This window comes from Vicia villosa, linkage group LG3 (genome assembly GCF_029867415.1).
Source record: "Vicia villosa cultivar HV-30 ecotype Madison, WI linkage group LG3, Vvil1.0, whole genome shotgun sequence".
Classification (NCBI taxonomy): Eukaryota; Viridiplantae; Streptophyta; class Magnoliopsida; order Fabales; family Fabaceae; genus Vicia; species Vicia villosa.
Genome location: NC_081182.1, coordinates 83813526 through 83826988, shown reverse-complemented (window position 1 = coordinate 83826988; position 13463 = coordinate 83813526). Strand labels below are relative to the sequence as shown.

At 34.0% G+C, this 13463-nt stretch overlaps 2 protein-coding genes across 2 annotated transcripts; both read left to right on the top strand.

Moving 5' to 3' along the window:
- The first annotated feature begins 11565 nt into the window (after positions 1-11565).
- Positions 11566-12309, top strand: LOC131658435 (uncharacterized). Its single transcript, XM_058927728.1, has one exon. The coding sequence runs from the start codon at positions 11566-11568 to the stop codon at positions 12307-12309; it is 744 nt and encodes a 247-aa protein (XP_058783711.1).
- Positions 12310-12327: 18 nt separating this feature from the next.
- LOC131658433 (uncharacterized) lies at positions 12328-12978 on the top strand. Its single transcript, XM_058927727.1, has one exon. The coding sequence runs from the start codon at positions 12328-12330 to the stop codon at positions 12976-12978; it is 651 nt and encodes a 216-aa protein (XP_058783710.1).
- Positions 12979-13463: the final 485 nt, after the last annotated feature.

Below are 13463 nucleotides of genomic sequence, written 5' to 3'. Positions count from 1 at the left end.
TTCTGATCCATCATCTTCTGTAGCCATCAGCGCAAAGTTGGCTTGCTCTCCTTCAGAGTCTGATTCTGATTCTGATTCAGAATCATCCCATGTTGCCATAAGACCTTTCTTCTTATGAAACTTCTTCTTGGGATTCTCCTTCTGAAGTTTTGGACACTCGTTCTTGTAATGTCCAGGCTCATTGCACTCATAGCAGACAGTCTTCTTTTTGTCAGATCTTCTGTCACCAGAAGATTCTCCACGTTCAAATCTCTTTGAACTTCTGAAGCCTCTGAACTTCCTTTGCTTGCTCTTCCAGAGTTGGTTCACCCTTCTGGAGATCATGGACAGTTCATCTTCTTCTTCAGATTCTGATTCTTCAGGATCTTCTTCTCTAGCCTGAAAAGCGTTAGTGCATTTTTTAATATTAGATTTTAATGCAATAGACTTACCTTTCTTCTAAGGCTCCTTTGCGTCCAGCTCAATTTCATGGCTTCTCAAGGCACTGATAAGCTCTTCCAAAGAAACTTCATTCAGATTCTTGGCAATCTTGAATGCTGTTACCATTGGACCCCATCTTCTGGGTAAGCTTCTGATAATCTTCTTTACATGATCAGCCTTGGTGTAGCCTTTATCCAGAACTCTCAATCCAGCAGTTAGAGTTTGAAATCTTGAGAACATCTTCTCAATATCTTCATCATCCTCCATCTTGAAGGCTTCATATTTCTGGATTAGAGCAAGAGCTTTAGTCTCCTTGACTTGAGCATTTCCTTCATGAGTCATTTTCAAGGACTCATATATGTCATGGGCCGTTTCCCAGTTAGATATCTTCTCATACTCAGCATGAGAGATAGCATTCAGCAAAACAGTCCTGCATTTGTGATGATTTTTGAAATCTTTCTTTTGATCATCAGTCATTTCGCTTCTCGTGAGCCTTACACCAGTAGCTTTAACAGGATGTTTGTAACCATCCAACAGAAGATCCCATAGATCAGCATCTAGACCAAGAAAGTAACTTTCCAGTTTATCTTTCCAATATTCAAAGTTTTCACCATCGAATATTGGTGGTCTAGTATAACCATTGTTACCATTGTATTGCTCAGCAGAGCCAGATGTAGATGCAGTTGGATTTGATTGAGATTCACCAGCCATCTTTTACTGAAGCGTTTTTCTCTTCCTGAATCTTTTCTAAACACGGTTAAGTGCTTGCACCTTAGAACCGGCGCTCTGATGTCAATTGAAGGATAGAAAAACACTTAGAAAGGGGGGGTTTGAATAAGTGTAGTCCAAAAACTTGAACGATAAAAATAATATGCACAGTTATTTTTATAATGGTTCGTTGTTAACTAAACTACTCCAGTCCACCCCCACGGAGTGATTTACCTCACCTGAGGATTTAATCCACTAATCGCAACAGATTACAATGGTTTTCCACTTAGTCCGCGACTAAGTCTTCTAGAGTATCCTGATCACAACCTGATCACTCCAGGAACAAATGCTTAGACACAAGCTAAGACTTTCTTAGAGTATCCTGACCACCACATGATCACTCTAATTACAACTGCTTAGACACAAGCTAAGATTTCCTAGAGTATCCTGATCAACACTTGATCACTCTAGTTACTTACAAATTAATGTAATCAATTCTAAGAGTATTACAAATGCTTCTGAAAAGCTATAATCACAACAGTGATATTTCTCTTAACGTTTAAGCTTAATCTCACTAATATATTACAACAGCAATGTAGTGAGCTTTGATGAAGATGAAGTTTCTGAGCTTTGAATTTGAACAGCGTTTCAGCAAGTTAATTGTTAGCAAATCGTCAACCTTGCTTCACATCAAAACTTCATATTTATAGGCGTTTGAGAAGATGACCGTTGGGCGCATTTAATGCTTTGCGTATTCCGTACAGCATTGCATTTAATGTTTCACGCTTTTGTCAACTACCTCGAGCCTTGTTCACGCTGTGTCTACTGACGTTGCCTTTAATAGCTTCCAACGTTCCTTTTGTCAGTCAGTGTAGCCTGCCACTTGTACTTTCTTCTGATCTGATGTTTGAGAATACAACGTTTGAAAATCATCAGAGTCAAACAGCTTGGTGCAAAACATCTTCTTGTCTTCTGACCTTGAAGTGCTTCTGAGCGTGATACCATCAGAACTTCAGTGCTTCTGCTTCTGATCTCAAGTTCTTACGATGCTTTCATAGACCCATGTTCTGATTCTCCCTTGACCATCTTCTGATGTCTTGCCAGACCATGTTCTGATGTTGCATGCTGAACCTTCTGAGACAAAGCTTCTGAGCGCTGATTTGTGCATACTCTTTATATATTTCCTGAAATGGAAATTGCAATGTATTAGAGTACCACATTATCTCACACAAAATTCATATCCTTGTTATCATCAAAACTAAGAATATTGATCAGAACAAATCTTGTTCTAACAACACTTGGGGGGTTTTATTTGACTTATGCTTATGTTTGGATATTGCTATCTTGTATATATATTTTGAATCGATACTTTGGATATTTTGTTGACGGCTATGTTGCCTAGATTATATTTGGTTTAGCATAATTGGATATGTTAATTGAGTTCGGTAGATGAATATAGTATGAGATATATTCATTGAAATGTTTGAGTTATATTTCTTCCGTGTGCGATATGCATAATTTATGAAAGCATGATACTTTCAAAATGTGTTACGATATGATTAGTGCATGTTGGTATGTTTGTTCTAGGTTTTCATTATGATGAAAATAACATGTGACGCCTTTTTGATTGTATGCATACTTTACTCTGTGAATAATATGTTATATTTGGGGTTAGAAAAGGGGTGTTACATTTCTCGCTCGACCCTCCCCCGATTGTTGCGCTAACAAATGGTATTAAAGTCTAGTTTCGAGAAAGATACCGGCTTACTTGAATCGAAAGTATTTTCATATGGTCGTGGATAAGTGTATGGCATATGAGTAGAGTGTCCTGTTGAAGAAGGTCCAACTATGGTACAAGTGTATGTGAAAGAGAGAGCTTCCACTTGAGGGGAGCATTGTTGACGAGGAGGGGAGTGTTGAGAATATAACAAGTGTGAGTGTGGGGAATTAGTTCCACATATGGTGATCTGAGCATTTATAAATGGGAGAACCCACTCACCTATCACCTTAAGGTTTTAGATGGACAAGTGGTGTGTCTCCTACGAAGGTGTGTTGTTTAAAGGAAAGTCCTAAAAATAAAGATGCTCCTCGTTCGACTCTCCCCCGATTGTTTCGCTAATAACAAGTTGTGAACAAATTTCAACCGTCCGATTGAAACCTAGCTACTAACTCAACCGTCCGAGTGTTAGATTGATTCCATTGCTTATTTTAAGTAGTATAGAGTTGATTTGATCAGACTCAAATGATTATTTTGAATCTGTTAGAAATCGAATTTGACCGAACTGAATTAATATTTATTTTATTATTTTTATCATTTCATAATATGTTATGTTATTATCATTTTAAAAATCTAATAGTGATATTGTTAATTTACAAGAATACAACAATACTATTGTTAATTTACAAGAATACAACAATACAATTTGAAATTTTGAGTGTTATTTAATTTGTGGTTTAAAATATCATAATAATTTAATTAATGTTAAATAATATTGAAAATGTTATCACGTAATAATATTTTTTTATATATTGACAAAAAAAAATTATTCTTCTTTGTGTTTTTTCAAAAAAAATAATTTATAAAGAAATAATTTTTATGAATAAATATTAAACCGATCAAACCCATTAGATTTATCCGATAAATTAATTTAACCGAATTTGTCAAAAACTAAAATTTTATGGGTCAAAATTAAACTTTAAAATAAAACTCTAATTTGCATTAGATTTAAGTTTTGAATCCAATATTAATACAAATGGAGTGATTGTCCAACCTTAAAAGAAGTGGTGGGTGCTAATCTTAGAAAGGGTTCATTCTTGGCGTATGCAGACAACAATAGGGGATTGAGAATGGTATTTGATTTCATTTTACAAAATGGTATCAAAATTGTGTTTATCAATAAGACTATTTACAATGGTTTCCAAATTCAACACCCTACTTTTTCACTTTTTATACTCCACATCATCTTCTCTCTCTTCCATCTAATAATTCAACACACATTCAATTTTTACTCACTACAATAGTTTTGTTTAATAAAATTCAACACCCTACCCCACTATTTTTATTTCATATTCTTATTTTCTTTTATATTTTTGTTTTATGATTATATATTAAAATTAATTATATATTAATATTATTATCAATTGAAATTATGAAAAATGATGAATTTTAATATTATTAATTATATATTAATATTATTGTCAATTGAAATTATGAAAAATTATGAAAAATTATGAAAAATTATGAAAAAAGTGGAATTTTTTTGTGTGTCCAAATCAAATGAACCAAGTCTCTATTTATAGACAAAAAAAATGATGAATTTTGGTGAAAATAAAAATAAATAAAAAATTTATTTACTATAAAATAAATGACATTAAATAATTATCATGAAATAAAAATATAAACACTCACAACAACCAATAATAATTTGCCAAAAATATTATGTGGCCCCACTAATTTCTCATTCAACCTGTTGAATGTTTTCAACACTAAATAATCCACATCACTTTCAACATATGATTCAACACACCATTGTACCAATTCAACTATTGAAAAAAAAATCAACACATTCATTGTAAATAGTCTAAGGATCGAAGTTTAATAAATGTCCTATGGAGAAAAGAACTCAAATACGGTGAAAGTGACGTAAACAGTAACATGAACAGTGTCATGAAACAGTGTCACGGCCGTAAGCGGTGCATGAACATTACTCCCTCCGTCTCATAATAAGTGTCTTATTTGCACTTTTTCTATGTCTCAAAATAAATGTCTCTTTAGAATACCAATGCAACATTTATTATTTTTTCCACTACTATACTCTTATATATTAACTTTTAGGTTTTCCAACTACTCCACTACCTATAATAAATAAGGGTACTTTAGTAAATGATATTAAATTTATCATTAAAATCAACACATCTAATCATTTTCTTAAGAACCGTGAAAAACTCAAATAAGACATTTATTATGAGACGGAGGGAGTATTTTTTAATAATAAATTAAAGTTGATTAATGTAATATAAAAAGTTGATTAATATAGAAATGAAGTTGGTTAATAAATTCACATATATTAGAAAAATAGTAATAAAATATAAAAAATTGGTTAATGAAGTGATAAAGTTAGTTAATAAATATTTATATATTAAAAATAATTTTTAGTAATAAAATAAAGTTGGTTAATGATATATAAAATGTTGGTTAATAAACTTATGAAGTTGGTTAATCACACAATTTTATATTGATACTCTTTAATAAAAAAAATTACTTTTTATAAAAATATTATATTATTATAATATTTCTCTGTTCGTGATATTGGTGAATAGTGAAATACATTGTAGTGTAGAAAATGATGTAAGAATATCATTTCTCCGATACATATCTACACCCGGATACATAATTGAAATCTACTTAACACAACTGTAATTCCTATATAGGAGAAAGTGGGTCAAGTTGATGTGCATAAGGTATCCTTATGCACGGTGCATAAGTCTCGTACGAGTAATATTTAAATTGTTCCGAGTAACATTTTAGTTAGAAACGAGTAATAATATCATAGTTCATGAATAATATATGCATTATTTGTACACATCTATTAATTATGAGTAATTATTAATTGTGAGTAATGAGTACACTATATGAGTAATATTTACACTATTCTGAGTAATATCGAATTTTAACTATTTTGAGTAATATATTCATTGTTTTAAGTAATATTTATACTATTTTGAGTAATCTGTATATTATTTTGAATAATAAATATAATACTTTGAATAATATAAACAATATTTGAGTATTTATGCACCGTGCATAAGGATATATTTTATGCACATCAACACATCCCAAAGAAAGTGGTTGTGAATTTGTTGTTACAGCCACAATTTTCCTCGAAAGAGACGCATGGAAAACAATATGTATTTTACTTGCATGTGATAACTAACTCTAATTCAAAAACAACTAAATTAACTTTTTATTTATTTGATATGACCATAAAACCTTGGGCTCTGCTTCTCATTCCTCTTCTCATCAACCTATATAGTTGAAGATTCAAATATATTAAATCACTTACATAAAAAGTAATAAGTTGTCTAAACATGTCAACATAGCTAGCAACTCAAATCACAAAATAAGAATGTGATATTTGACATTTAAGATTAATTTATTAAAACTTTGATTTTTGAAAACGTTTATATTAAAATATATAATAAATAGTAGCGGAAAAATAGATGGAGTAAAAAAACATATACAACAGAAAGAAAATAAAAATAAAAAAATAAAGGGAAAGGGAATAGAGGGACTGTATCAAATATTTTTATACATATTCAGCTTAATTGGTTGATCTACTCTTCTGTTTGAATTTTTACAAGATCAACTCAAATAACTTTTAAAAACACTTGAAATTTTTACACATGATTAATCCACAAACCTTCAGCATCGTATTTTCATACAATCTTCTTAGCATATTTTCATACAATCTTCTTTGAATCTTAGCATAGTTTTACGCTTTTTTTTAAAAGAATTCAATATTTAATAATTTTTTATTCACTTTTTTAATTTCTGTTTGTATTTTACTTTTTTTACTTATGTATTTCATTATACACAATTTCCCAAATGTTATGTTTAAGTAATCCCCTATCTTGAGAGGCGAATTCATATATATAATTTTTGTTGTTTCTTGTTATCTTGAGAGGCTTAATCTAATCTTACTATTTTTTACTCTTGTAATTACGTGTTTTGCATCCCAATAGATAATCGAATAAAATAGTCACCATATAAGTCTAATAATAAGAACCATAAGATGAAACAGTGAACACATAAGTCCATCAACGTCTTATCCTATTTTACACTTATAAAGGACAAAACTTAAGTACAATTCTTTAGGTGTGGTTCTTATACTATTTTCTAATGAAAATATGACAAGTGTATAATTTTCTCTTACATGTATGCAAATTTCTCCTATTTTCACTCACTAAATAATATTTAAGTATATTTGTCATATTTTCATTGGAAAATAGTAATAACCACACCTAAAGAATTGTACATAAGTTTTGTCCCACTTATAAATACTTAGTTACATATGGGCCTGTTTGTTTCAGCTTTAAAAAAATATTTTTTTTTTCTTTGTATTTTTGAAAATAAATTTTCCAAAATCATTTTTCAAAATATTACAAGTTTTTTTATATTCGTTTTTTCTAAAATAAAACACTAATTTTAATATCCTATAACATAAAAATACATTACTGAAAACCAAAACTTAGTGAAAATCGTAATTTTTTTCAAAAAGTTGTATTTCAAAAATGATTTTTATGAAAATCTATTTGAAATAGCTTCAAAATTAAGTGATTTTTTTAAATTTTAATATCCAAAATTTTTTTTCATAGATAAATCGGATACCTTAAATCCACATTTTAAGAAAAACTATTCAAATAAAATTTTCATTTGACGCTTTTAGAAAAAGTTTCTTTGTAAATTTTTTTCTTCACAAAATTATATAATACTATAAAAATCATTTTTAAAAAAGCCAAAACAAACGGGCCCATAATTATGGATATCAAGATGAAATAGCAAACAATAAGTCCAATTTCTTGAACTAGACAAGATGTCTTACTAATGACACCCCTTGCTTAATGAGATTTGATCATACACTCACAACTAAAGTGAGATTTGTTATAGTCATAATATATATATACCTTGTGTGACCGAAAAGATATTGAACCAGTGGCGGAGTCAGAAATTTTAGAGAGTCCGGGCAAAAAATTTATACATTATTTTTATTAATTTTACACTCAATTTCTATTAATTTTACTCTTAATTTTGCTTTAAAATTTTGCCCTTAATTTTGTCCAAAAATTTTACACCCTATTTTTTACTAATTTTATCCTTAATTTTATCTAAAAATTACTAATTTTACAGTGTTGTGTAAAAAATCAACTATTAGGTGGGAGGAGTATACAAAAGGAGGGGTTGAGCCCGGGCGCATGCCCGGGCTCGCTGGGCTATAGCTCCGCCCGTGTATTGAAGTTATAAGAAATGTTTATTTTTAACGAATTTTTACCTCAAATAATAAGAAAAACAATAGTATTTTGTCTATCATAGTGAGAAGTCGTCATATTGTTATAACCACTATAATCCAAAGAAATCAACTTTTTTAATTTCACAACAAACTAAATCACCAAATCAACATAGTCCGATGCTTAACCATGTCTACAAGAGATCATCTTTTAATATTACACGATATAACCATACATTTGCAAATACCATCGTAGTGACGATCACTTTAGAAATGTTCGAGTTAGACTAGATGGATATGGATTGGTAGAAAAACAAGCCTAATTCTTTAGCTACCAACTTCTATTTTTTCGTATTCATCCTCTTGGATACATTTCATTTTCAGATACACCCCTTCCAATTTTCGTCAGGCTGGCCTAAGGACATAATTTTCATTAATACACCGTGTTGTTTAGTATTGATCACCAATAAAATACGGTGTATTGTAATATTTTGGTGTAAGAACTAGCAATATACTCGTGCGTCTGTACGGGTAAAAATTATTTAGTAGTGTAAAATGATACTACAAATTTATAATTATGTTTATGTATGTTTAACTGCTTGAATCTAATTGGTTGTGTTTCATGATATTTCATAAAGTATTTAATTCAAATTTTCAACATCAAAGACAAATGCAAATAAGTGATAACTTAACACCTACTAAATAACAAATTATGTTGAGAGTAAGAATCAATCGGTTTTTCAATCATATGAGAATGAAAAGATTAGAATACATATTAATATTTAAAATATTTTATCATTAAAAGGGTCAATTTATGTATATATTTTTTTATCTAGATCTAACCGATTGTGTCTAGTGTCACTTTATCAAGTGCAAATTAACATTTATACATGTTTTATTGCTTGAATCTAACTTGTTGTGTCCCATAACATTAAAGACAAGAGCAAAGTAATAATGAGTACGTTGTAATATGATTTTGAGATAAGACGATGGCGATGCGTTCTCCCCGGTAGCTGTCCGGTCAGAGTGCGGCGGATCTTGGAGAGGCGCCTGAAAGGGTTTTCTTCTTTTTCTCAATTTTGGTTTAAACTCCTGGCTTTATGGCTTAGCGACCTTATTGAGGAGGAGTGGCTTGAGACCTTTTTTGGTTTCTTCAGGTTTTTTCCGGTCGGTTTTCTTTGTTTCGCTTTGTTTCGTGGTCTCTGGGGTTGTCTTTCTTCGTCCTCGTGTTCTGTCTGCTGGTGTGTGCCTTCTGTTTGGTTCTCTGCTTTTTTCGGCGTTTGGGTGCTCAGTTTTTTCCCTTTATTATGCGGGATTCCGGAGGTGCTTTTAGGGGAGATGTTTGGTCCGTGGTCCGGAACATAAGGGTTTTTCACAATTGGAAACCTAGATGGGATACATTTCCGTTCGGGGGGAGGAATTTTAACGCAAAGGGGTTGCAGGGAGGTGCGGTAACTTCTGTTTATCTGTCCGAGTTTCCAGAATACACTAAGGCTAAGGAGCTGTTTGAGCTATTCAGTTGTATTGGTAAGGTGGTCGAGGTGGCTATTGCGGCCAGGAGAAATCAATTCGGTAGAAGATTTGGATTCGCTAAATTTGTTGAGGTGGAGGACGAGAGAATGTTGGCTGTGAGATTGGATAACGTGCTTATTGCGGGCAAGAAGATTCTTGCTATTTTACCGCGTTTTCAGAGGAACATCTCGATGCCCGCTAGCGATAGTAAAGGAGGTGTTAAAGGTAATGAGAAAACCAATCTGTTTGGCAACCGTATGGTTGTTTGGGAGGGGTCTAGGAGGGATAATCGTAGTTTCGCGAAGATAGTTCGCACGGAGAGGGGGAAGGCAGGTCCAAGTGGGAAGGAGTTCATTTCTTCTTTCTGTTTTAAATCTAAGGCGGAAGATTTGATGAGGTTTAGAAAAGCTTATGTGGGGAAGGTGTTAGTGTTGGGTTCGACGTATAATATCCAAACTCACTTTGAGATGGAAGGGTTGTTTGCTATCAAGGTCACACCTATGGGAGGTGATCTTTGCTTGCTAGAGGAGGTTGAGGAGGGTTACATTGAAGATCTTATTGGTGAGGGTGAAACTTGGTGGAAGTCTTGGTTCTTGGAGATCAAGAAATGGGATGAATCCATGGTTGACATTAGCAGAGTGTTATGGATTCGCGTTTATGGAATTCCGGCCCATGCGTGGTGCTCGGATTTCTTTGTCGGCTTGGCGGATTCTTTTCGTTCTTTTATGTGTGTTGATGAACACACGTCGAAAGGAGATTTCTTGGACGCGGCGAGAATTATGGTGAAAGTGCCAACTTCCTTTGTTGTTCCAGATACATCGCGGGTTGTTATCGACGACAAATTTTTTCCTCTTACTGTTAGGGAAGATATTTTGGGAGCCTCTCGGTTTAGTTCCACCTCTATTAAATCTCACAAATCAGTTGCGTCCACTAATTCGGAGGATGGTTGGCCGATGGATTCTTCTGATGAGATTTTAGGGGAGGAATCGACATCATCTTCGGATAGTTTCATTGCTTCTGCGGATCCAGTTGCAGAGCCTTTCAAAACTGTTCCTCCTTGCGATGCGATTCTGTCTCCAGACTCTGTAGGGAACTGTGATGGCGTGATGAAGAGCTCTGATGTTGCCTTTCCTCTGGTTGCGGATGATTTTGCTTCAGATGTGATCGTGGATGCGTCTGATCATTCAAAGGGGGTTTTTGATAAGGCTATTGAATTTGCTTTGTTGGGTACACAATTTGGAGTTTCTGAACCGGTTTTGAATCCTGTTGTGGTTCCAACGTTTGTGTCGGAGGATACGCGCGTGTCTGAGTCATTTACGGGGGAGTCGGTTTTAGGTGTGAACTCAGAGGTTAGGTGTATGGATGATGATGAGTCTGCGGGTAATAGGGCAGGGTGTTTGGCTACCGGTGAGGTTGCCGAGGAGGTTGTGTTAGGAGGGGCGCGAGATAGAAAACTTGGTGCTGTTAAGGAGGTTCGACAGGCTTTATTTAGGAGGCGTAAGCCTCTTCCTTTGCTTTCTAAAACGAAGTCTGGATTCAAAAGAGGTGTGAGGGGGAAGGGAAAGAAAAGGTTGGAAAGATGTAGGGCAGTCGGTGGTAAGTAGAGGCTTTCTGTTTTGGTCTATCCGGATGATACAGTGGCAGCAGACCCAACAGTGTGTATACCTGCGGTACCTTTGTCTGAAGGTGTAACTGCTGGCTGTTACGATAATGGAGCAACAGACTCGGACATTGTCCGATGTAACCAACGGGTCCTTAATAATTTTGGGCAAGCTTTAGGAGATAAATTATTGAAGGCCATTTCTAATTTAGGTGTGGTTCCGTGTGATGTTATGGGAAGCACTCAAGATAGCATTGAGGAGTTAAAAATTAACGAAGCGAAATGTTCCTTTGGAGGGAAGGCGAAATTTATTCCTTTATTATGATTATTGGGTCTTTAAATATAAGGGGGGGAGGTAGTTGGATTAAGAGGAAACGTATTAGTTGCATTATTCAAAGAGGCAAAGCGGATGTGTTTTTCCTTCAAGAATCTAAATTGAGTTCTGTTTCGGAAGATGTGGCTAGGAGTTTTTGGGGAAACTTGGACGTTGATTTCTCTTTTTCAGAATCTGAGGGAAGGTCGGGTGGTATTATTATTTTATGGAAAGCTAGTTCTATTTCGGTTGTTTTCAGTTTTCGAGGAACGAGCTTTTTGGGTATTAAGGTTAGTTGGAAGAATAAATTCTTTTATTTTTTTAATGTTTATGCGGCTTGTTCTTTGCCTATTAAGCGTTCTATGTGGAAGGAATTGGTGGAGTTGAAAAAAAGATTTGATGATGGAGATTGGTTAATTGGAGGAGATTTTAATGCTATTAAAAGAAGAAGCGAGAGAGTTGGTGTTTCTTTCTCTACGCATAGAGCGGGATGGGGTGAGTTTTCTAACTTTATAGATATGTGTGGTTTGATTGATGTTCCTTGTAAGGGAAAAAAATTTAGTTGGTTTAGTGGGGATGGAAAATCAAAAAGTAGGTTGGACCGTTTTCTTGTCGACGGTAACATTATTTCTTCTTGGGGAGTGGTGGGGAAACTCATAGGGCAAAGGGTTGTGTCGGACCATTGCCCGGTTTGGTTGGTTGTTGATAAGGAGGATTGGGGTCCTAAACCATTCAATCTTAATAATGAATAGTTCAATAATAAAGAGTTTATGCATTTTGTGGAGTGTGAATGTAAGGCGATCCATGTTCGAGGGAGAGGAGATTTTGTCCTAAAGGAGAAATTTCGTATCATTAAGGATAAGCTTAGATGGTGGAATATCACGGTGTTTGGTAAGTTCGATTTGGAAGTTGAGGAAGGGGTTCGTGAGTTGAATGAGGCGGATGATTGTGATGTATTGGATAATGAGATTCAAGCCATTAAAAAAGATGCTAGTAGTAGATTTTGGTTGAATCTTCGAATCAAAGAGAATATGCTTATTCAAAAATCAAGACTAAAGTGGCTTAATGATGGAGATTCTAATAGTAAATATTTTCATAGAGTTATGAAAGAGAGGAGGAGGAGGAATTATATTTGCTCTATTTCCACTCCTAGTGGCACTATTGATGGAGTGGAAGAGGTTAAGGAAGAAGTGAGGCGTCACTTTGATAGCAAGTTTAAGGAAGATAATTTTAGTAGACCGGTTTTTGATAATGGGATGTTCAACGCTTTGTCTTTGGAGGATAGCGCTTCTCTTGAGTTACCCTTCTCGGAGGGGGAAATTAAAGAGGCGGTGTGGAGTTGTGATGGTTCTAAAAGCCTGAGACCGGATGGTTTTTCTCTTCTTTTTTGTGAAGAAATATTGGCATTTTTTAATGGATGATTTTATGGGTTGTTTTAAGGCTCTTTTTTCGGGTGGAGCTTTCTCGAAGTCTATTGTTTCTTCGTTCTTATCTTTAATTCCGAAGTCTACTAATCCGTTGGGGTTGGACGACTATAGACCTATTTGCTTGGTAGGTTGTATCTATAAAATTATTTCGAAGGTTTTGGCCGGTAGTATAAAAAGGGTTTTGCATGCCATTGTTTCTCCTTGTCAAAGCGCTTTCGTTCCGGGTCGTCAATTGCTTGACGGGGTTCTTGTTGCGAATGAATTATTGGATTTTTCTTTGAAGGAAGGAAGGAGTTGTCTTCTTTTTAAAGTAGATTTTGAAAAGGCCTACGATAAGGTAAGTTGGAATTTCCTTAGATTTATGATGAAAAGGATGGGTTTCGGGGAGCTTTGGATGAAGTGGATGGAAGTTTTAATTTTTTCTAGCAAAATGTCAGTTATTGTTAATGGTAGTCCAACCAAAGAGTTTACGGTTGAAA